The sequence below is a fragment of the Theropithecus gelada genome, chromosome 2 (genome assembly GCF_003255815.1).
Source record: "Theropithecus gelada isolate Dixy chromosome 2, Tgel_1.0, whole genome shotgun sequence".
NCBI classification, from domain to species: Eukaryota; Metazoa; Chordata; class Mammalia; order Primates; family Cercopithecidae; genus Theropithecus; species Theropithecus gelada.
Window position 1 is genome coordinate 90,563,350 of NC_037669.1, and position 22,905 is coordinate 90,586,254.

Genomic DNA, 22,905 nt, shown 5'->3' on the forward strand with positions numbered 1-22,905 from the left:
GGGCACTCTAAGGAAGGAGACACACCAAGCTATACCCAAGGCAGCACGGTAGGGATCACATGGGTGGCCCTGGGCCAGGAAGAGTGGGCCACAGGACTGAGGGAGGAGCAGAAGTAGCATCTGCTCCTGGCCCAGGCTGGTCTAGTTCTGCCAGGGCACCTTCACCTTCTGAGCCTCTTGGGCTGGACTCCAGGCTTCGAGAGAACACTGAGCCTTACACTGGGCCTCCTGCTCCCTCCTGCCTAGCGCAGCACAGTGCCCAGTGCCCTTCCCTGGAGCAGGGACTGCAGAGAGAACAGCCACAACCCCAGGTCTGTCTCAAACCTTCCTGTGGGAAAGAGGAGCATCTCTGAGCATCCCACCAGCAGCGCTAAGGAGAGCCCAGGCCCACCCTGGGTAAAATATGTGGACCAAAGGCTGTGACTTTGACAAGCAGACATCAACACTTATGACCTCAGAAGAGACAATCAAGGTTGAATACTACCTAGCTGGGCTGGAGCCTGGACAGTGGGACATGCCCTGCCCCATTGTGAGAAAGCCTCCCACCTGACCCTGGACATGGGACACAACCGTCTACCCCATGGCCATTCAATCCCTACCCTTCTGAAGGTCACAGGTCCCTGGCAGTGTGGGACCTCAGGTTCTCCTATCTGAGCAGGGGAGGGTGGTGTCTTTCATCAGGGCCATGCCCATGGTAGCTGGAAATGGGGAGGCCAGCTCAGGGACTCTGGGATCAGCCTTAGGGCACTAGTCAGAGTCAGTAGGCACCATTACCCCCAACTACTGTGCCAGTTAGTTCTCTGAGTGAAAGTTAGTTCTGAGTAGAACTGGGGCCTGAGGTAGGGACAGGAAAAGGAATGCAGCCCCTCTGCAGCATTCATTGTGCAGGGGCAGCCCCATGGCTGCTGCAGACCCAGTACTCTTTCTGGTTCCCATGCCACCCACTACCTAGGCCCAGCCTCTCATCAAGGCTCAAGGGAGCATGCTTGGTCTAGCTCTTACCTCCACCAAGTGGGGTGTTGGGTTAAAGCCACACAGGTTGCACACCTGGAGCCTGCAGGTAGTGCATGTGTTATAGTTGGCTGGGCTCTTGCTGCCCACATTGAGCTCGGCTTGGCACAGTGGGCAGGTGGCCCTTTCCTTCGGCATGGTCTTTGGCTTGGCAGCAGTCTTCGATGCTGCCTGATGTTCTGCTCTTCCATGCTTTGGACTGGTTGTTCCCCCAGTTTTCGGCAGGGCTCCAGGTCCAGATCCAGGACCCGTTCTAGCCCCAGGCTCAGTTTTGGCTCCAGGTGCTGGCCCAGGTCCGGGCCCTAAGCCCACGGGTTTTGGGCCAGCCTCCTTGCTGGCATCACTGAAGACGATCTTGGGTGACCCCTTGCTGGGGGCAGGCTGGCCTTGGGTGTCAGCCTCAGGTTGCACAGACATGAGGGTGCTCGCCTGGGTTAGCAGCGACGCGCCGAGGCCGAAGAGCTTACCAGTGAGGCCCTCCTGGGTCTGCTCGGTGGCACCAAGCCCAGTGGGCACTGCAGTGGCACTTTTGGCTGGGGCCTCTCCTGCAGGTGGCCTGGGCTCAGCTGTGGAAGGCTTGGTGGGTTGAGGGGGCTGAGGAGACACCCTCCCCACCTCTGGAGGGGCAGCTGCTTGGGCAGGCTCCGGCACTGAGGTGGCCCTGGCCATCTCACCCTGGCGGGACCCAGGCTGTAGTCCTCCTGGACCCCGAGATCTCTCTTGCTCTGGCTTCCCCAGGGGCTGTTTGGCCGGGGAGTGGGCAGGAGACAGGGCTGGGGAGTGCAGCTGCTGCTGGCTCTTGGAGCGAGGTGCAGTGGTCATGTCCATTCCCAGAGCCCTCTGCATCTGACAGTTCAGACAGAGCCACTCTTTCACCTGAAGAGAGAAGCAAAATAGTCAGTAGGGTGGCCAGGACTGGCGGTACTCATGGCTCAGGTCAGTGCAGGTCTCACAGCAGCCAAGGCCACTCCTAGCACAGGCAGGAGCACCAAGTCCTGCTCAGGTATATCTGGGCTGCCGGGGGCAGGGTTGAAGGACAGATGGCACTCCCCTGCCCTCTAGGAGTTGCCAGGCATGTGAGGCAGAGCGGAGGCAGTCCCATCCCCCAACCCCACCCCAACCACCAACCCACTGCCTGCCAGACCCTCCTGCTTGAGAGTCCTCCCTGCCACCCCCTGGCAGTGCCTCAGATCTGTGCACCCCAACCTCCTTGCTTGGATGAACCCAGTAGCCTTCCCCTACTTCCCACTTCAGGCCATTTGCACACAGCAACCAGACTGATCTTTTAAAACCTAATCCAAGAGGAAAGGCATGGCCCTAGAGCAGTGCCTGTACGCAATGGGTATTCAGTAAAAACTCGCAGAATGAATAAATAAGTGAAGAGTAATACATGGGAGAAGGAGGCATAGAGAATAAAAAGAAACCATGATTTCTATCCTGAAGGAGCTTAGAGTCTAGCTGAAGAAACAAGAGACAGAATGAAAAATCTTGAGAACAAAATAAGTGAGGGTAAAGTAATGCAATGTAAGTGACTGATGTTAAGTAGAATTCTTAAAAGCCTTTTTTTTCCCTTAAGGAAGATAGCTTTTTAAAGAAATGGGATAATTCATGCCTCCAGAGCAAAGGAGACACGTGCCACTATCGACATGATAAACACATAGTTTCCCTCTGTCATTAGCCCCATGCAGGGATGGGCACATGACCTGGCAAAGAGTCAGTTAGAGCCCTCCACGTTATCTGGTAATGAACAACAGGAGAGAGGGTCTTTATTCCTTTTCCTTTGGATTACTAATCAGAAGGATATAGCTTTGGAGCAGTAGTAGTCTTCTTTCCAACATATGGAGAGATGCTAAGAATGACGTCCATAGATGGTAGGAGTCAAGGAAAGGAGAAAGGAGTAGATCTGATGACTTCATTCCATTCCCTGGATCTGGCTATGCCTCAAGTCTACCCTTGGACTTCCAGGTACATGAGCCAATAATTTTTCTGCAAAAAGCCCACATGTAAATCAGAGCATCTCACCAATAGGATCAAACACTCCAAGTGGATTTCCACAACACCTTGGGAACTCTTCAGCACAACCCTGTCACCCACCCCAGCCTCCCCCTCTCTCTGGCCTCTTTTCCTGCCATCTCCCCTTGGCTGTCTCACTGCAGATGCTCTAGGCTGTCTGCTCTGCCAAGTGGTCCCCTGAGCTCATTTCTGTACCAGGGCCTTTGTACTCCTTATTCCCTCTGCTCCCTGGCCCAGCTTGTACAGATTTCAGATGAGGTATCACTTTCCCACCAGGGCCACACAATCTAAAACGCCACACAATCTCTGGCCACACAATCTAAAACGCTCTCCTTTAGCCAGGTGCGGTGGCTCACGCCTGTAATCCAGGTACTTTGGAGGCAGAGGTAGGAGGATCATTTGAGGTCAGGATCTCGAGACAGACTGACCAACATGGTGAAATCCCATCTCTACTGAAAATAGTAAGAATTGGCCGGGTGTGGTGGCGAACGCCTGTCATCTCAGCTACTTGGGAGGCTGAGGCAGGAGAACTGCTTGAACCCAGGAGGCGGAGGTTGCAGTAAGCCAAGACTGTGCCACTGTACTCCAGCCTGAGCAACAGAGCGAAGGTCCATCTCAAGATAATTAAATAAATAAATAAAAATAAAACACCCTCTGAGTACTCTGCATCAAATCACCCAGCTTATTTTCTTCATAGTGCTCATTCTTTCTCAAAGTGTCTACTAATTTGTTGTTTATGAGGTATCTCCTGTCCCCCAAAGCAGCCCATGAGCTCTCGTTGATAGGGTGTTCTTAGGGCTGCACACAACATGTGGTACAGAGCAGGGCTCATCCCAGAGGGGCTTGCTTCATTCATCCTGGCAATTTGGTCATGCGGGTCACAGCTCAACAAGGTGGAAGCCCCGAGATTTGGTGCCTCAATGAAAAGGCTCCTCCTCATCAACCAGAGCCAAGGTTGGAGGCCAAGGTTGTTCTCTGTCTGTGGTTGCAGCCAGAGGTTCTGAATGCACCCTGTTGGCCACCCATTCATCATGAGGGGAAGGTGTCGTCTCATCTCTGGGGCAGAAGGCCCCTTTTATTTACCCGCACATGTGACTCCAGCCCTGCTCTCTGCCTTGAGGCCCCGGGGCTACTGCTGCAGGTTGACTTGCCAGTTAGGGGGCCTGGGCTCAGGTGCCTTATCCCAGCAACCCAAGAGCAGCAGCCAAGAAGAGGAAGAACACTGCACTTTGGCGAGCACCCTCTTGTGCCAAGCACCACATAGGGCATGTTCACAGGCATTCTCTCATTTTGTCCTCACAGGAGAGAAAACCAAGATCTGAGATGTTTTAGCAACGTGCTCTCAATGGTTCCCTGGCTAGGAAGTGTTGCTGCTGGCAAGATCAGCCCTGACAGTTCTGTGCAGCTCCTAAATCGCAGCCTGGACAGCCTGGAGCCTGGTGCCTTCTGCAGTCCTGCCTCTTCCAAAGGGCAAATCAGGCTCTAGAAGTCAGCACTGCAAACCCTGGCAGAGCCCTCCACAGGCCAATCCCAGTTCTAGAAACTCTAAGAACAGTGATGCTGAGGCAGTGAGGTGAGAAGCCATCCCCCTAGCTGGGAACCATTAACCCACCCAGATGCTTTTTAAGAAGCAAGGCAGGCCGGGCATGGTGGCTCACGCCTGGAATCCCAGCACTTTGGGAGGCCGAGGCGGGTGGATCACGAGGTCAAGAGATAGAGACCATCCTGGCTAACACGGTGAAATCCTGTCTCTACTAAAAATACAAAAAATTAGCTGGGCATGGTGGCACACACCTGTAGTCCCAGCTACTTGGGAGGCTGAGCAGGAGAATCACTCAAACCCGGGAGACAGAGGTTGCAGTGAGCTGAGATCATGCCACTGCACTCCAGCCTGGGCAACAGAGCAAGACTCTGTCTCAAAAAAAAAAAAGAAAAGAAAAAAAAAAAAGAAGCAAGGCAGCTTTGTCTATTTGTCTATGTTTGGGCAGAGAAATCCAGAGAGAAAACAATTTCAGTCCCTGAACCCAGTCTAAAGACCTTTTTAGAAAGGTCATTCTTGGGAGGGAGAGGCTTATTCCCATCAAAGTGGGAGTTCCCAAGAGCAGGCCATTTCTACTCATTCGGAGAGGAACTCTGGAAGGGGATTACTCCCCAGAGGGGAAGCTCAGCCTCTGGCCCAGGGTGGCAGCCACAAATTCAGTTCTTGCTGTGGGTGCCCAGCCCACACCCAAGGTCCCATCGCTCTCATTCACCTGGGCACTGCAGCATGCCCTGAGGTGAGACTTATTCCTGGGAAAGGGGATTTAGGAGGTAAGGCTTCTTATCCTGGGACTTTGGGGTGACTCTCCCTGGGGTTCTGAATCAGGCTGAACAAAGGCACATGCCAAACCTCCTGCACTCACCACCAGAACTTTCCTTTCCCCAGCCCCCATCATCCAGGCTGTGGCACAGGCATCTCACCTAAAATAGAATTTCTCCAAGAAAAGGCTGAAACGCCCCTCAGTGACTCATCGCCCAGATGGGTGCAGCTATTTCTATCCAGCCTTTTCCAGACAGTGAGGAACCTTGACCGCACCCTCCCCACAACTCCTCCCAGGCTCAGGCCCAGCATGCAAGGCCTCCTAAGGAGGACACTGGCTGAGGGAGCTTTCTGAGGCCAGCAAGACTTCCCCCTCTCTGCCTCCCCAGGAGTTTCCTGGGAGGAGCCCAACCTAAGCCTCTTCCTCCCTACTGCAAGGCCCTATCCCCGCCCACCCAGCCTGGGTATACATGAATAGTTCTGTGGCAGACTCCCCTGGCCTCAGTGCCAGTACAATTAGAGCCTTCCTTAGCTGCACACAGTGATGCCTCCTCATCAGGAGGTTGAACCCAGAAGGCTCCCTGTGGCTCCTAGGCCCTCTCAAGCTGGCTCTCCACTAGAATCAGAGGGACTATACTTTTACCAGTGTGACAAGATGCCTCAGCTAGGGTTCTGCTATCTAATACCTCCAAGATCCTGATCTGGCACATGGGCAGGAGATGTGCAGGCTACCAGCCATGAGCCTCATGTCTCAGGAGCCTTCCTGGGGCTACCCTAAGATGGACAGCTCTGCCAGACATTAGCTTTGATTGAGCTGACTCTTCTTGCTAGCAAGAAGCCCATCTTGCCATCTCCAAGAACTGGTAGGGACCTCCATGGAAGCCTGTGCACCCTGGCCCAGCGGGGGCCTAGGTGGCAGTAAGGATGGGAAGGCTCAGTGCAGTACAAGGTCAAGAGGTGGTTTAAGAGGTGGGGGAAGCAGAAGCTACAGGAAGCCTTCCTACAGGCTTTTCAGGGAGCCACTGCCACCTGCTCTGCCATGAGTCTGCTAGGGAATTGGAAAGGTAGGACCCTGTGGGCTCTGTAGCTCTGAGAGGACTTTCTCCCTGAGAAGAGTCTTTCTTAGCTGCTTCCTTACTCAAACTATTCAGTGTGCAGAAGGGCAGCTAAGGTGGTACTGGCCAAGGATCCAGAGGCTTGGGGCCCAAGCTGGAGGCTATATGAACTCTAAGTTGAATGAGCAGCTATGATCTGTCTGCAATGGTCACTCCCTGCTAATTCCTCCACTGGGCTCTGGAGCAAGGAGGGCAGTTCTGGGAAGAGCTTCTACATCTTCCCTGCAGGAACACTGGCTACACAGAGTGCCTCAGCCCTCAAGAGTGGGACTCAGACTTGCTTGCCATATCTGGCCCCAAAGGATGCTCACAGGGTGGAGTCTACCTCACGGTCACCTCCATGGCTGTCAGGAAGCTCTGAGAGCCCCCCGAAGTCACAAGTTCTCTTCTCACTCCCCTCCTCTCACCTCCCCCAGCAGCAAGGAAAAGGAGGGTTACAGACGTCACTCAGCCTTCTTCCTGTGGAGAGACCCAGCCCTACCAGGGAGAGCAGGCATTCAATGTTTCAGATCACTCAGCACTGACATCATGCCTGATGCCGCATTCATGCTTTTCATTTTGGTACAAGTTGAAACATCACAGAAACAGCTCATAAAGGATCCCTCTCCGCAGGAATCTAGAGGTTCCTGGGAGGTCCCCACTGGCGAGTGTGACTATATGCCTTTCTGGGTTATGAGTCACTGGCCAGGTCTCAGCAGGAGGAACATACCTTCCCATGCCCCCTGGACAACAAGGACAGGCCAATGTGCAGAAGGGCAGCTAAGGTGGCAGCTGAGAGGGAAGGAGTTAGGCCTGGCCTGGATATTCACACTGGTACAGCAATGGACATGTCGCCTGCCCCATCTAGCATCTTACTGTCAGCTGGCTGACCTCAGGGTTAGGAAGCAGGTACCACAGGGTCCCAGTGGGCAGGGTCACACTGATCCAGAGCTGGACCAGCCAGGGGAGGCCTGTGCCAATCTATCAGAGCCCTGAGGAAGGTCTTGGGAACTTGCCCAGCACCTGAGGTCAGGATCTGGGGAGTGGAGGCTGAAACTAATCGCTCCTGGGGCTAGAAGGCCTCACTGGCTTGGATCTCCATGAAAGGAGAGGATCCATCCCCTTGCTGATCCCTGGACACATGTGTCTCTCTGCCCTCAATATCTCTCAACCCCTCCCACACTGCTCTGGACAGCCTCCCCTCCCCCACAACAACAGGACAATCCAGTGCACCCTGTAACACACCCCATCCATGACCGGCCATCTCCCCTGCACCCTCCCCATACACACTCCTCTTAGTCCCCAGTCACCCTTTCCAGGAGAGGCTGGACCCTTGGACTAGCCTCAACTTCTCCTTAAAATCCCCAGGACCCTTTGGTTCATCCCTGGCTTTCCCTCCTGGTTTCTGCTGCCCTGCCTCCAGGCCCCTTTATCCTGGCTTGCAAGTCCTTGGCCCTCACCTCTTAAACTCCCGCTAAATGACTCCCATGGTCACTCCAGATGACCTGCAACCCACATGAGGCTGAGCTGCAGACCGCTTCTCAAAGCTCACCGACCGGAATAATTAACCTCTGTACATTGCATTATATGTAAATTTTACCTAAAAAAAAGAAACCTTAAATAAATACTGAACTCTAGTTAATGATATGCTTGGTGAAGTGCTTAGTGGGAAGTATACTGATATCGGCGATGTACTTTTTTTTTTTTTTTTTGAGACAGGTTCTGGTTCTGAAGTGCAGCGCCATGATCACGGCTCACTACAACCTCCACCTCCCAGGCTCAAGTGATCCTCCCACCTCAGCCTCCCGAGTAGCTGGGACTACAGGCATGGTGCCACCACACCCAGCTAATTTTTGTATTTTTTTGGTAGAGGCAGGGTTTTGTCATGTTACTCAGGCTGGTCTTGAATCCCTGGGCTCAAGCAATCTTCCCACCTTTGCCTCTCAAAGTGCTGGTATTACAGGCATGAGCGACCATGCCTGGCACACTGCAATATACTTTGACATTCAACAAAAAGATGTATGGATAGATGGACAGACAGAAAAACAAATAGATGGTAGAATGGATATGTGATAAAGCCAGGAAAGGAGGGGTTCATTATAAATCCAGATAGTAGCTTTGTGGGTGTTCCTTGTACAATTCTTTCAACAATTTTGTGGCTTGAAAATGTTCATAACATGATGTTGGGGGTAAAAGAGTTGTTGACCTGGTTGTTCTGTGTTGCTCCACCCAGCAAGGCATCAAGAGCTCCTGTGATGGGCTCTTGGCAGTTGACTCCCTACTACTGCCCAGATATTCTCCCCTCCTGGATCCCTCGGCCCTCCACTTGCTGGCCTTTCTACTCTTCTTTGCTTATCCTTGCCAGCCACCTTTGCTGGGTTCTTCTCAGTGCTGGGGAGCCCAGATCCTGGCACCTCTTCTATCTGTCCACATCTCTTCTATGGCACTTTAAATGTCATTATATGCTTGTGAATATGAAACAGAAGTCTCCATCCCAACCTGCCTGCTTCATGCCAGGGTCTTAGATGTGTCAGGCACCTTCAACTTGGTAATGGCCCAAACAGAAAAATACCCTGTCTCCATCTCTTACCCTCCACATCCAATCCAATTCTGTCTGTTTAGGGACCCAAACACACCAGGAATCTCTCATGGCTCTTCGCAGTCATCATTGCCACTACCCCAGCCTCAGCCTCAGCCCCTTCTGCCACTCTGGTTTCCAGCGCCCACCCGCTACCCCTACAGGCTGTTCTTCACATAGCAGCTGGTGGGGGGTGGTGGTGTATATATATATGTGTGTATGTGTGTGTGTTGTTTTAGTGTATATGTATATATATGCACACACATATACAGTGTGTGTTAAAATAAATATAAAATTGCCATTTTAACCATCTTAAAGTATACAGTTCAGTGGTATTAATAATTCATAATGTGTAACCATCACCTCTATTTCCAGAGGGTTTTTAAAATTTGCATTATTTTTGGCCGGACACTGTGGCTCACGCACTTTGGGAGGGTGAGGTGCGTGGATCACTTGAGGTCAGGATTTCGAGACCAGTCTGGCCAATGTAGTTAAACCCCATCTCTACTAAAAATACAAAACTTAGCCGGGCGTGGTGGCACATGCCTGTAATCTCAGCTACTTGGGAGGCTGGAGGCGGAGGTTGCAGTGAGCCGAGATTGCGCCACTGCACTCGAGCCTGGGCGACAAAGCGAGACTCCGTCTCAAACGAACAAATAAACAAAAATTTGCATTGTTTTTATTGTGGTAAAATATACATAAATTTACTACCTTAACCATTTTTAAGTGTACAGGTCGGTGGTAATATATTCATAATGCTGTGCAACCATCACCACCATTCATCTTTGTAATTCTTTCCATCCTGTAAATCTGAAACTGTGCCCATGAAACTCCCCATTCCTCCAGCTCTTTTTTTTTTTTTTTTTTTTTCCCTGAGGTAGAGTCTTGCTCTGTCACCAGGCTGGAGTGCAGTGGCACTATCTCAGCTCACTGCAACCTCCACCTCCCAGGTTCAAGCAATTCCCCTGCCTCAGCCTCCCAAGTAGCTGGGACTACGGGCATGGGCCACCACGCCCGGCTAATTTTTTTTGTATTTTAGTAGAGATGAGGTTTCACCATGTTGGCCAAGCTGGTCTCAATCTCCTGACCTTCTGATCCGCCCGCCTCAGCCTCCCAAAGTGCTGGGATTACAGGCGTGAGCCACCGCACCCGGCTCCCCATTCCTCCAGCTCTTGACAACTACCATTCTACTTTCTGTCTCTGTGACTTTGACTACTCTGACTACCTCATATTTGTCTTTTTGTGACTGGCTTATTTCACTTAGCATATGTCCTTAAGGTTCGTCTATGTTGTATCATGTGTCAGATTGTCCTTCCTCTTTTAAGGCAGAGTGATATTCCATTGTGTGTATGTATGTATATATATATTTTTTGCTTATTTGTTCATTTGTCAATGGGCTGTTGGTTGTTTTCACATTTTAGCTATTGTGAAAAATGCTGCTATGAACATGGGTGTACAAATATCTCTTCAAGACCTTCCTTTCAATTCATTTGAGTGTATACCCAGAAGTGGAATTGTTGGATCATATGGTAATTCTATTTATAATTTTTTGAGGAACTGCCATACTGTTTTCCAGAGTGGCTGTACCATTTTACATTCCCAAAAACAGTGCACAAGGGTTCCAATTTCTCCACATTCTTGCCAACATTTATTTTCTGGGTTTTTTTTATAGCAGCCATCCTTAACAAGTATGAAATGGTATCTCATTGTAGTTTCAATTTGAATTTCTCTAATGATTAGTCATGTTGAGTATATTTTCTTTTTTTCTTTTTCTTTTTTTTTTGAGACAGAGTCTCACTCAGTTGCCCAGGCTAGAGTGCAGCGGTGTGATCTCAGCTCACTGCAACCTCCGCCTCCTGGGTTCAAGCGATTCTCCTTGCCTCAGCCTCCTGAGCAACTGGGATTACAGGTGCCCACCACCACACCCAGCTAACTTTTTGTATTTTTAGTAGAGATGGAGTTTCACCTTGTTGGCCAGTCTCGAACTCCTGACCTCAGGTGATCCACCCGCCTCGGCCACCCAAAGTGCTGGGATTACAGGCATGAGCCACCACAGCCAACCTATGTTGAGTATCTTTTGGGAGGTTATTGACCATTTGTATATCTTCCTTGGAGAAATGTTTCTTCAAGTCCTGTGCCCATTTTGCTTTTCAGAGACAGGGTCTAGCTATCTGCCTAGGCTGGTCTCAAACTCCTAGGCTCAAGATGTCCTCCTGCCTTAGCCTCTAAAGTAGCTGGGACTACAGGTGTGTGTCACCACACCTGACTCCTCTTTGCCCCACGCCCTTTTTTTTTTAGACACAGTCTGGCTCTGCCACCCAGTAGTGCAATCTTGATTCACTGCAACCTCTGCCTCCTGGGCTCAAGCAATTCTCCTGCCTCAGCCACCTGAGTAGCTGGGACCACAGGTGCTCACCACCATGCCCAGCTAATGTTTGTATTTTTAGTAGAGATGGGGCTTCGCCATGTTGCTCAAGCTGGTCTCAAACTCCTGAGCTCAGGCGATCCACCTGCCTCAGCCTTCCAAAGTCCTGGGATTACAGGCGTGAGCCACTGTGTCTGGCCTCTTTGCCCACTTTTAATTGGATTTTTGTTAGTTTGTTTATTTTTGTTGTTGAGTTGTAGGACTTCTCCGTATATTCTGGATATCGATCCCTTATCAAGTACATAATTAGCAAGTATTTTTTCCCATTCTGTGGGTTGCCTTTTTACTCTGTTGATAGTGCCTTCAGCTGTAAAAAATTTTAAAATTTTCATGAAGTCTATTTTGTCTATTTTTTCTTTTGTTGCCTGTGCTGTTGGTGTCATATCTAAGAAATCACTGCCAAATCCAACGTTGTGAAGCTTATCCCCTATGTTGTCTTCTAAGAGTTTTATAGTTTTAGCTTTTATGTTTAGGTATTCGATCTATTTTGAGTTAATTTTTGTATATGATGTAAGGAAAAGGTCCAACTTTATTTTTTTGCATGTAGATATCCAGTTTTCCCAACACCATTTGTTGAAAAGATTGTTCTTTCCCTACTGGATGGTCTTGGCACTCTTACCAAAAATCATCTGACCATATATGTGAGGGTTTATTTCTGGGCTATGTATTCTATTCCATTGGTCTATATGTCTCTCTTTATGCCAGTACCATACTGTTTTGATTACTGTAACTTTGTAGTAAGTTTTGAAATCAGGAAATGTGAGTTCTTCAGCTTTCTTCTTCTTTTTCACAATTGTTTTGGCTATTTGAAGGGCCCTTGAGATTGCATCAGAGGAGTGGTGTTTTTTTTGTTTTTTTTTTTTGAGACGGAGTCTGGCTCTGTCACCCAGGCTGGAGTGCAGTGGCCGGATCTCAGCTCACTGCAAGCTCCGCCTCCCAGGTTCAAGCCATTCTCCTGCCTCAGCCTCCCGAGTAGCTGGGACTACAGGCGCCCGCCACCTTGCCTGGCTAGTTTTTTGTATTTTTTAGTAGAGACGGGGTTTCACCGTGTTAGCCAGGATGGTCTCGATCTCCTGACCTTGTGATCCACCCATCTCGGCCTCCCAAAGTGCTGGGATTACAGGCTTGAGCCACCGCGCCCGGCCCAGAGGGGTGTTTTAAACACACATCTGACCTTCCTACTTCCACCTTCCCAAACCGTGGGAGTGCATCAGGAGACCCCAGCAACCCCAGCAGGACCTGCATGCCTTCTGGTCCTGTCCTGTGGTACAGCTGTCCTGGACCTTTGCTCCCAAGCCCTCACATGGACCAAGCACCTCCCCTCAGGCCTCCTCTTTTCCAACTGCCTCCTGTCTAGCAGTTCTAACATTCTACAGCCTAATGCTCACTCTTTGGAGAAGCCCCCAATAATTTTTTTTTTCTTTTTTTTTGAGACAGGGTCTTACTCTGTCGCCTGGGCTGGAGGGCAGTGGCATGATCATTGGCTCATGCAGCCTAGACCTTCCCAGGTTCAAGTGATCTTCTCATCTCAGCCTCCCAAATACTATAGAGATGGGGTTTCACCATGTTGTTGCCCACACTAGTCTTGAACTCCCGGGCTCAAGCGATTTGCCCACCTTGGCTGCTCAAAGTGTTGGGATTACAGGTATGAGTCACCATGCCCAGCTACTTCCAGGAATCTTGTCTCAGCATCGTACCAACAGCACCCCCCACAACCTTCCCCTCCTTGACCCCAGATGTGATTGTGTGTTTGCTTGTGTGGTTCTTGGTGGCAGTGGTGCCTCCTGCACTGGCCTGAAGGCTTCACAGAGCTGAGCAACACATCTGCTTCATTTCTACCTGTTTCTCCAGTGTCTGGGACAGTTCCCGACTATCAGTAGGACTGAAAAGCACTGTGGAGGGAGGCAAGGACAGGAAGAAGGGAGAGGGCTGCCCTCTGACTCAGTAGGTTAAGCATGCCTGTCCAGGCCAAAGGCTGAGCAAAATAAAGAGTGGAAGCAGCAAAACCAACAGGTTACCAGCCAGCAACTGGGAACTTTACCAAGATTTCCTGTTCCCTGCCTCTTCCTGCCTCTGGCTCTCTTTCCATTACCTCCTTTTCCTGCCTCCCCTTCTTGTGCCTTCTTCCACTTCTTCCCACTCCTACTTTATTTATGGATTTCTCTTTTTCTCTACCATTTTTACTGCATGTTCTTTTTATTCTGTTTCCTTTGCCCTTAGATATGAAAACAAGTGTTTTAGGAGTAAAATTTCATATTTTCAGATCTGAATTAATTTTACATTCATTCTTAGCTTAACTTATGGCCCTCTTCCATAACTAAAAGGTAGAATTCCATGCCTGTTGTCTCCTCATGGCCCCAGTGGCTCTGGCCTCCACCCTGCATGGTCCAAGCAAGTAAGTAGGCCAAAGGTCCTGTCTTCTGGGAACATGGACCACCTCGGGGCATGCACTAAGCAACAGGGCTGGCTGCTCCAGAGTGACTGAAGTTTGGAGAGCATTTCTCTATTGACTTGGAGACTGTTTAGGTCAAAGTGGCTACTGTAAAGCAAATTGCCCAAGGACTAGCTATTCGGTGGGAGAAAGGCCTCCTGGAGAGCCTACCACCTAGAGGTCCACTTCCATTTTGTTTGGAGGTGAGCACTGGAAGGCTGGGCAGACACACCCCTGGGCCCAGGAAAGAGGAAGACACCTTTACTTCCCCTCAGTACACTGCTGGTCCCATATCCTGAAACCTGCTCCTCATTCCTCTCTGGCCCAGGCAGCAGTGTGGCCAGAAGGGAGCAGAGGGAATGAGACAAGGCTGCTGGCTGCAGCAAAGGGATCTGTGCTGAACTCACAGCACCACCCCCGAGCCATCTGGTGCCCTGGCCCTTGCCGGAAAGCAGTGGGATGCAGGCAGGAGACAGAGAGGCTCAGAGCCCCTGCATTTTCTCCCTCCCTTCTCCACGCCGCCCACTCTGGGAAACTGCGTAGGCTCATGGCTTGCCATTGGGTAGCAATAGGGGATGGTATGGGTTAAACATCCTTGGCTTGGCCTCAGCAAAGTCCAGACCTTGGAATGGGTGAGGGAAGACCACACTTACTCCTCTGCAGTTTTCCTAGAGAGGCTTATAAGTAATTCTGACTAGAGCAAGGGTGGTGGGAGGCAGATGGACCACCTTGGCCTGGAAGGCTGGGGATAGGGTGGCAGCCCTGCTGCTCCCCACAGGGGCAGAGGGTGGGCCCCTTCACTCTAGATGGTGCTCTGGGAGGATTCAGCTGATCAGACTGGAGGCTCGGGCATGCAGGCAATGCGGCCTCTGTACCACACTTACTCCTGGGATGCCGCTCTGAGGATGAGGACAGACTGGCATCTGGAGGAGCTCCAGGCTAGGATGTGCTTCTGGGGCTGCTCTGAGTGGGGCATGGAAGCCCCTGAGAGGCCTATAGAAGCAGGCTGTGCCTGCCCCAGGCCATGGTTCATATTCTCCAGCAACTCACTCCCATCCCCACTGCCCATCCCAACTGCACCTTCCCATCTTCTACTTAGCAGGCTCAGGCCCATGCCTTGTCTCCCACTCCCAGCTGTTGGAATAGAAGCCCAACAAGGGCAACACGGGCCACCCTTCTGGGGCAGAAAGGGGTGGCGGGCCTACATGTAAGTCACTAAAGAATGGAGAGGTGAACTCACAGGCCTGAGCAGGCATGGGCATTAGCAGAGCCACTGACGCCAATCCCTGGATTCCTGCTTTTCCTTCAGAGAAATCTGACATTCAAGAAATTCAAGTACTTGTCTAAAACCCCACATCTATAGAGAGAAAAGGAGAATGGTCTTCCTGCCTTCTCCTCATCAGTGAGGACTGAATGCTAACACCTCTGGCCCCCTGGCATCAGTGCATTGTCAGAGGGAGGATCTCTTGTGAGTGGTGAGAAATGTTGAGGCCTCAAACAGAAACACCCAGTCTTTCTCTGTGGTTTCGGACAGGTTAGATTACTCACTTACCCTGAGCTACCAGGACTGGGGAAATCCGGAAAGAAATGGCCCCCACCAAGAAGAGTATCTGGGACTGCCCTATTTGTTCTGAACCAGCTTCAGCCTGAGCAAAATGGACTATGAATGGGGAAAATGAGGCTGCATATCCCTGGGGGAAAGCTGGAGACCAAGCCACTGGTCTAGGTCCACAGCTCTTTTGCTCCAGAATAACCCAGAATAAGCCAAGACTTTCTAAGACTCAGTCTCCTCATCTGTAAACAGGGACTGTGCTCTGAGCTCCTTCCCCAATTTCCATGCAGTCTCAACATGCTCCAGGCTCTCAGAAACCCACCAAACTACATGGGCAGGCTTCCTCCTCTCTGTTGGATGGGCAGAATGGTGAGTACCATGTCAGTCTGTGTGAGTGTAGTAGCCCTCCAGCAGCCTAGGGCTGATAGGGGAAACTTGGGTCCGCTGGCCAGAAAAACAGTGATTCCAGATCTCAGACACTGCTTCTAGCCAAATGGGGCTAACTGTGTGTGATTCCCATCTCCAGACCTGGTCTGCTGTTTCTGCAGTACTCAGCTAAAGTAATAACTCTGACTGATGCCATCATACACAAAAACAAAAACACCAAGTCCTGGTGACCACTGCCCAGTGGGGCCAAGTTCTTTCCCTCCTTTCTGTGCATTTGTCCTCATGCAGCCATTCGGCACAACTGTTCAATCACACTCCAGATCTATGCAGCAGCTTGAGTTCCATACCAGCCAGTGAGTCTCTATTAGTGACACACATGAACAAAGTTCCATTATCTGTGGTCACATTTCAAAGTTCCAAGCAGTTTCACTAGTGGTCTTGGAGAGGCCCTGAAAGCCTCCATGTCACTTGTGTGGCCCACGTCCTTCTCTGGGACTGCTATATCCCTCTGTCCACTGGAAAGCTGAGGAACAACGCATCCTGCTGACACGCCCTGGACACAGCACCCAGGCTGCCGGACCTCCTCAACCAGGCTCAGAGTGACTACACTAGCAGCTCCAGGCACACTCCCCAGTCCACAAAGGGTCCCCAGGACACTCTCCAGTGGCCAGTGTCTGCAGTGCATCTGCGCTGGGTCTGGCAGTACCCCTATCTTTTTCTACTCTGATTGGGCCACTCCTGGGAAGTGAGGAACTGAAAAAGAAAGTGAGTGCTATAGCTGAGTTTCCTGGAAAAAGTCACTCTCTCTGACCCCCTGTCACCCAGACACCTAACTTCAGAACCAGCCCCTTACACATGCCCAGAACTTCAGACCAGGCAGGAGTTCAGCCCACAGACACCAGGGCACTCCCAGCCTTCTTGGCTGACATAACATCAAGTTAGAAGTGGCCAGGACAGATGTAGTCTGACTAGAACAGATCTAACAGCAGGTGTGTGAGCAAAGCCTGCAAACCTGTTTTCTCATCACATGGAAGCATGACCAGGAAGGTGAACCTGCTCTTAGCAAAGTGACAAAGAACAACTGCACTGGCTCAAGAATTATGCTTTGCCACCCCTTGGGAAGATGTGCCAAGGATTATTTTTCCTTGACAAGAACAACACTGAAAGCCAACTCTGGAGAAGTGAAGGTTCTACCTGAAAATCCCAGCACAAAAGGGTATTCACAATGTGTGAACTTGGAGAAGGGACCAGGTCAGCAATTCCCAAACTGGGTGCCATGGAACAGCAGCTCCTAAGATGTTCTGTGAAAGCAAGTCTGCGAAAGGCTGCCAACCACAGTCCTGTCCTGGAACTCTGTGGTACCCCTCAGGACACTGAAAGTCCTAAGGAATCTCACAGTAAAGAAACATTTCATTTGTCCGGCCCAGCATTTGTTTGAAGTATTTGGCTGAGATCCACCCCTCACAAAACACTATGGATCTGCAGTAAGTGTGAGGCCCCATCTTCTCCTGGCCCTGAGCCTCAGCTTCCTCCCAGCACAATGAGGCAGATGAACTGAGTGTCTCCAAGGTCTTCCTATTCTGCTGTTTTTCCAGGCACAGTCAAAGACTGGCTCCCTTCCCACCTCACTGAAGGTCCTGGGCTTGGACAGCCTACAGGCAGGGGTCATGGTTTGGTGAGGAATGGGATGCCCACCAAAGCCTGGGGCCACCATGTGTGACTCTTCCTTATCCCCACCCACCTCACCCGGAGTTGTCCAGGTGCTGCAGTGCATCTCAAGGGAGCTGGAACCCAGAGGGGCAAGGCCAGCATAAGGAGGGGGTGTCCCATAGTGGTACAGTCCACCTGCCAAGCCTCCCTGTTCCTGTGAGGGGCTTCTGGCTTCTCACTGGCAGAAACACACAGGTGAGCTTCCCTGGCCTTAATTGTATTGTTCTAAATTCTGAACAGCAAGCGCTTACCTAACTGAACAGTGCAGGATGGCCTGTTTCTAATCACAGATGCAATAATCACGAGCGTGCACGCCTCCTCAGGAAGCCCCCACACTCCAGGAGCGACTCCAAAGGCACTGAGTCATCTCCCCACACCGACAGCTCCTTCCTCAGAATCTCACACTTACCTCTCACAAACCACACATCCCACACCCACAGCACCTCATGGCATATATAGACCCTGACCTGTGAACAATTATTCTCACTCAGCCCCCTCCCACATGGTCCAAACAGCTCCAGCTGCTGTTAATTCCAGAGGCAGCCATGCCCATGCCTGCAGCCAGCCTCTCTCCATTCTATCCAAAGACAGATCCTTATGGGGAGAAACAGAGGCTTCCACTCCCAGAGGAGTAGGAGGAAATCAGCAGACCTACTCTGTTCATTTTAAAGCGACGGCCCCGATTCACTTGGTGAGACATCCCACAGTCATTGAAAGCATCCTGAACAAAGCCAGGCTGGGGCTGTGGACCCAGAGTCCTCTTGTCCTCTTGGGTGAAAAAGAAGCCAAACTCACAGAAATGGTCTTACAGTGGCTTCTTGGCGAGTGTGGGACACTGTCATCCTTGGTGAATGCTTGGTTCCCAGCCTGGTTCTTTACCCTAAGGTCATTTCTTTAGGGATGGGGTAGCTGCCCCACCACCTCAGGTCCCCAGCTGACTAGAACTAAAGCCCAGAGGAGGTGCTTCCCAGAGCAGTTTCCTGCCTCCCATGAAACCTTTCTCCCCTCACCAGCATCCCCCTCTAGAGACTGTTGTCAAAGAGAGAGGCCTTCTGGCCTAGATCAGGGAAATTTGCCTCCCTCTGTATCCTATAGCTGCTCATGGCCCACTCCAAATAAGTTCCATTGGGAAAAATTGTTCATAAGAACAATTTGGTCCTCTCGAAGGCCATTTTTCCAGACCAAACTTGGACCAGGTTAGAAAGTATCTTCTACTCTCAGACTCTGCCCAAGCTTTCAGGGGATGCAGAAATCCCTTGGGAGATCTGGGACCAGGCCCTGTTCTTTGCTGCCACATCTTGGAGCCAGGACACATCCCTGCAGGAGGACACAGATGCTGGTGATCAAGGGAAACGACCAGGAAAAGAGAGTTGGTGAAAGAGGGGAAGGAAACCAGGGGAGGCATGCTAATGAGGTGGCAGGTGAGTGGGGAGCCGGCGCAGAGGTGGTTACCTGGGTGAGATGAGGGTTGGGGTTGAACCCACACTGGTTGCAGACCTTGTTGTGACACTGGGTGCAGGTGTTGAAGTTTGGCTGGCTGGGGGTCGACGTGAGGTCCGAAGTCTTGCATATGGGACATAGTGTGCTGCTGGGAAGGGGAGCGATCTGAGGGACGGAGTAGGGTGATGTAGGGGTGCTGCCTCTGTCCGGTGACACTGAGGGGGACCGCCCTGATCTCTGTGTCCTGCTGTCTACCTGCAGTGTCCTGCGGGGACCATCAGCCTCCTGGCCTGCTGGTCCCTGTGCCCTTGTCTCCTGGGGGCTCTCTTGGCCAGGAGTGGTAGCAGAAGCTTGTTTCGGAGTTGGGGAAGCTGCTCTCTGGCTACCCAGGGGTTCCTTGGGGTCCAGTCTCCGGGAAGTGCTGAAATGACATTGAAAATGACTGTTAGAGATACATCTTAAAGAATCAGCTTGCAGAGGTCTCTACCAAGCTAGGTGACCCTGCCAAGCCCCATCACTACCCTCCTCCTCCTGCCCAGAAGAATCATCATAGCCCTCATTTGCTGTGTCCTGTGCTGAGCCTTGACAAGCATCTCCAACTTGAACCCTTGGCACCAGGGCATGAGGCAGGATCAGAACATGTCCTCTCACATTCTGATAAAGTACAGACTCTGATTCAGTAGATCTGAGTAGGATCTGCATTGTAAGAAGCTCTAAGGTGATGCCAGTACTCTGGTCTGAGGCCCATGCTTTGAGTACCAAGATTCTAAACCTACACATTAGAAATACCTGGATGGGCCAGGTATGGTGGCTCAAGCCTGTAATCCCAGCACTTTGGGAGGCCGAGGTAGGCAGATCACTTGAGGTCAGGAGTTCAAGACCAGCCTGGCCAACATGGTGAAACTCCGTCTCTACTAAAATTACAAAAATTAGCTCGGCTTGGTGGTGACACCTGTAATCCCAGCTACATGGAAGGCTGAGGCAGGAGAATCACTTGAACTCGGGAGGCAGAGGTTGCAGTGAGCAAAGATCGTGCCACTGCACTCCAGCCTGGGCAAGAGAGTGAGACCCGGTCTTAAAAAAAAAAAAAAAAAAGGGGGGGGCCGGGCACGGTGGCTCATGCCTGGAATCCCAGCACATGCGGATCAAGAGGTCAGGAGATCGAGACCATCCTGGCTAACACAGTGAAACCCTGTCTCTACTAAAACTACAAAAAATTAGCCAAGTGTGATGGCAGGCGCCTGTAGTCCCAGCTAGTTGGGAGGCTAAGGCAGAAGAATGGCGTGAACCCAGGAGGTGGAGCTTGCAGTGAGCCGAGATAGTGCCACTGCACTCCAGCCTGGGCTACAGAGTGAGACTCTGTTTCAAAAAAAAAAAAGAAAGAAATAGCTAGGGTGATTTTTAAAATTCTGACTCCCAGACTGCACCCCGAATTATATAAAAATTGAATTACATAAAATTCTGTGGAGGCAGGACCCTGGCATTAGTATTTTTTTCTTCCCTAGGTGATTCCAACATGAGCCCAAGTTACTATACTGAGATACTATACTGGCCGATCTGTTATATCCTGCCTTGAACCCCTTCAGAGGCTGAACCTAGATCGCTGGGGATGGGGGATACTGCAATGCCTAGTTAATGCCATCTCCTGTACCAGGGGCCTGCCTCTACACAAAGGAGCCTTCCTTCTGGTAGCCCTCTGGCAAGTCTGATGCCAGACCAAATCTACCAAGATGGGATAAAGTGTTACTTTTCCACTAGTGTGAAGTTGGGTAGGGTTGGAGTTCCAGGATCCAGCCTTGAGGAACCACTGAGTGAGATCCAATGCGTCTAACCCTCACCTCCATCCCAATCTGGCTGCAGAGGAGCCAGCAGTGTTGGGTAGTTCCATGAGGTAGAAAGCAAATTGTCAGGCTAAAAGTCAATCATATATTCCTTCTCCTTTGACCCAACTTAAGTTCATCTCTGCAATTTTCCTCTTTTCTAGTTTGAAAGAGGATGAGCACAAAAAGCCAAAGGCAATGCTTTATACTGCTTCCCTGAAATTCTCTTCCTGCTTTAGTCTGTACTCATTGGGGTGAATGCCGGCACTCAGGAAACAAGGCTGACTTGCTGAGAGCAGTGTGGAGGCCTAGCCTGTGCAGGAGACTGCCCTGGTAGCTTCTGCCTCAGTGCCCCAGGGTCTGACTGACAGGAGAAGATTCTAAGTTTGCTGCCCCCATCTGAAGGCCATCTGCTTGCCAAAGAGTTAAGAGCCAACTGGTAGGGCATCTTAGGACAAGTCATTTCAGGGGGAAGATGAGGAGCCCGCCTGGGGACACTGACCCCAAGATACTTTGCAGTCCTTCCTCCCTTCTGAGGAACTGGCAGGTAGAGAAACATATCCTTGATCTAATAAAGACTCTCCTAAAAAAAAGAAACACTAGGCCGGGCGTGGTGGCTCACGCCTCTAATCCCTGCACTTTGGGAGGCCGAGGCGGGCGGATCACGAGGTCAGGAGATCGAGACCATCCTGGCTAACACAGTGAAACCCCGTCTCTACTAAAATACAAAAAATTAGCCGGGCGCGGTGGCGGGCGCCTGTAGTCCCAGCTACTCGGGAGGCTGAGGCAGAAGAATGGCGCGAACCCAGGAGCTGAGATCGGGCCACTGTACTCCAGCCTGGGCGACAGAGTGAAGACTCCACCTCAAAAAAAAAAAAAAAGAAACACTATTACAGTGTTTACCATTCCTGTCATCAGCCATCAATAGCATAGACCTAACCATCCAGTCACAGACCCACCAATTTCTTCTTCAGCAAGACAACCAGGGTTTGAGTCCAACCCCTCAGGGCCATCTTTGCCACCAGCTATGAAGCCTAGCATGGTGGTGGCCATAGCATCTGTGGCCCACATTGGGAACCTGGGCTTCTCTGAGCCCTTTCAGTATACTAATTTCTAGGTATCCTAAAGAAATATTTCCCACTTGTCCAAATTAAGTTTCATTTTTTACTTAAATTATTTGGGACTGGAGTTTAAAGGCAGCCCTTGAAAGCAAATCAGAAGACGTTGAGAGCCTTTTATAAACATGTGAATGGGCTGTGGCCCCCACCCCTCTCCAGGCTGTGCAAGCCTTCTGAGAAATGTAGCCACTTCTATTGTATTTGTGTTGCCCAGTAAGTAGCAGGCAATCTATATACACAGCGACTTTTTAAATCAATGTTGTATCACAGTGTAGTCTTTCTGGAGACATTTTTTATGAAGATTAGGGTTCTAAACTCAGCCGTGGTGAGAGTGAATAAACAAACAATGTCTTCTGCACCCAGCAAAGTCTGCATGCGAGGGCAATGTTCCTGGCATTGATGTGTGCCCACACGCCTCATGGTAGCCATCATGACACCTGGAGATCGCAATATATGCCCATGGTCTTTGTACTCTCCTGTCTTCCTAGATGCTTCCTTATACCCTCTCCTTGATCTTCAAGCTTCCAAACACCTCCTTCTGTCTCTTAACTGCCACTGATGACCTGCTCACCATCTCACAAAGAAAGTTGGACCCACCAGAAGAAACCTGCACAACTTCAGCCTCCCTACTCCTGTCCCCCAGTGTTCATCTGCCTCCTGATCCCAAGGCCCACTTCTCACCTTCACAAATTCTCCCCTCTCCTTCATCATCCATTTCCCCCTCTCTATTGGATCATTTCAATTATCATACAAACAAGCTTCTCCCATTCTAAAAAACAAAAAAGTAGAAGCAGCAGCACTTTGCTCCACTACTCCTTCAGCTACTGCCCCATTTCTCTCCTCTTCTTTACAGCAAAACTCCTTAAAATAATTATCTCCACTTGCCTGACAAGGTGACTTGCACCTGTAACCCCAACTTGGGAGACTGAGGCAGGAGGATCTCTTGAGCCCAGGAGATCAAGGTTACAGTGAGCTAGGACGATGCCACTGCGCTCCAGCCTGAGTGACAGAGCAAGACTCTGTCTCT

General features: G+C 50.7%; 1 protein-coding gene across 1 annotated transcript in view; it reads right to left on the minus strand.

Moving 5' to 3' along the window:
* BSN (bassoon presynaptic cytomatrix protein) overlaps positions 1-20,828 on the minus strand; it is a 48,860-nt gene extending 28,032 nt beyond the window's left edge. The window contains exons 1-3 of the mRNA XM_025377354.1: positions 20,779-20,828; positions 18,953-19,361; positions 1,003-1,887 (exon numbers count right to left, since the gene is read on the minus strand). Coding sequence (XP_025233139.1) covers positions 1,003-1,887; positions 18,953-19,361; positions 20,779-20,828 — 1,344 coding nt within the window. The remainder of the gene's footprint in view (positions 1-1,002; positions 1,888-18,952; positions 19,362-20,778) is intronic.
* Positions 20,829-22,905: the final 2,077 nt, after the last annotated feature.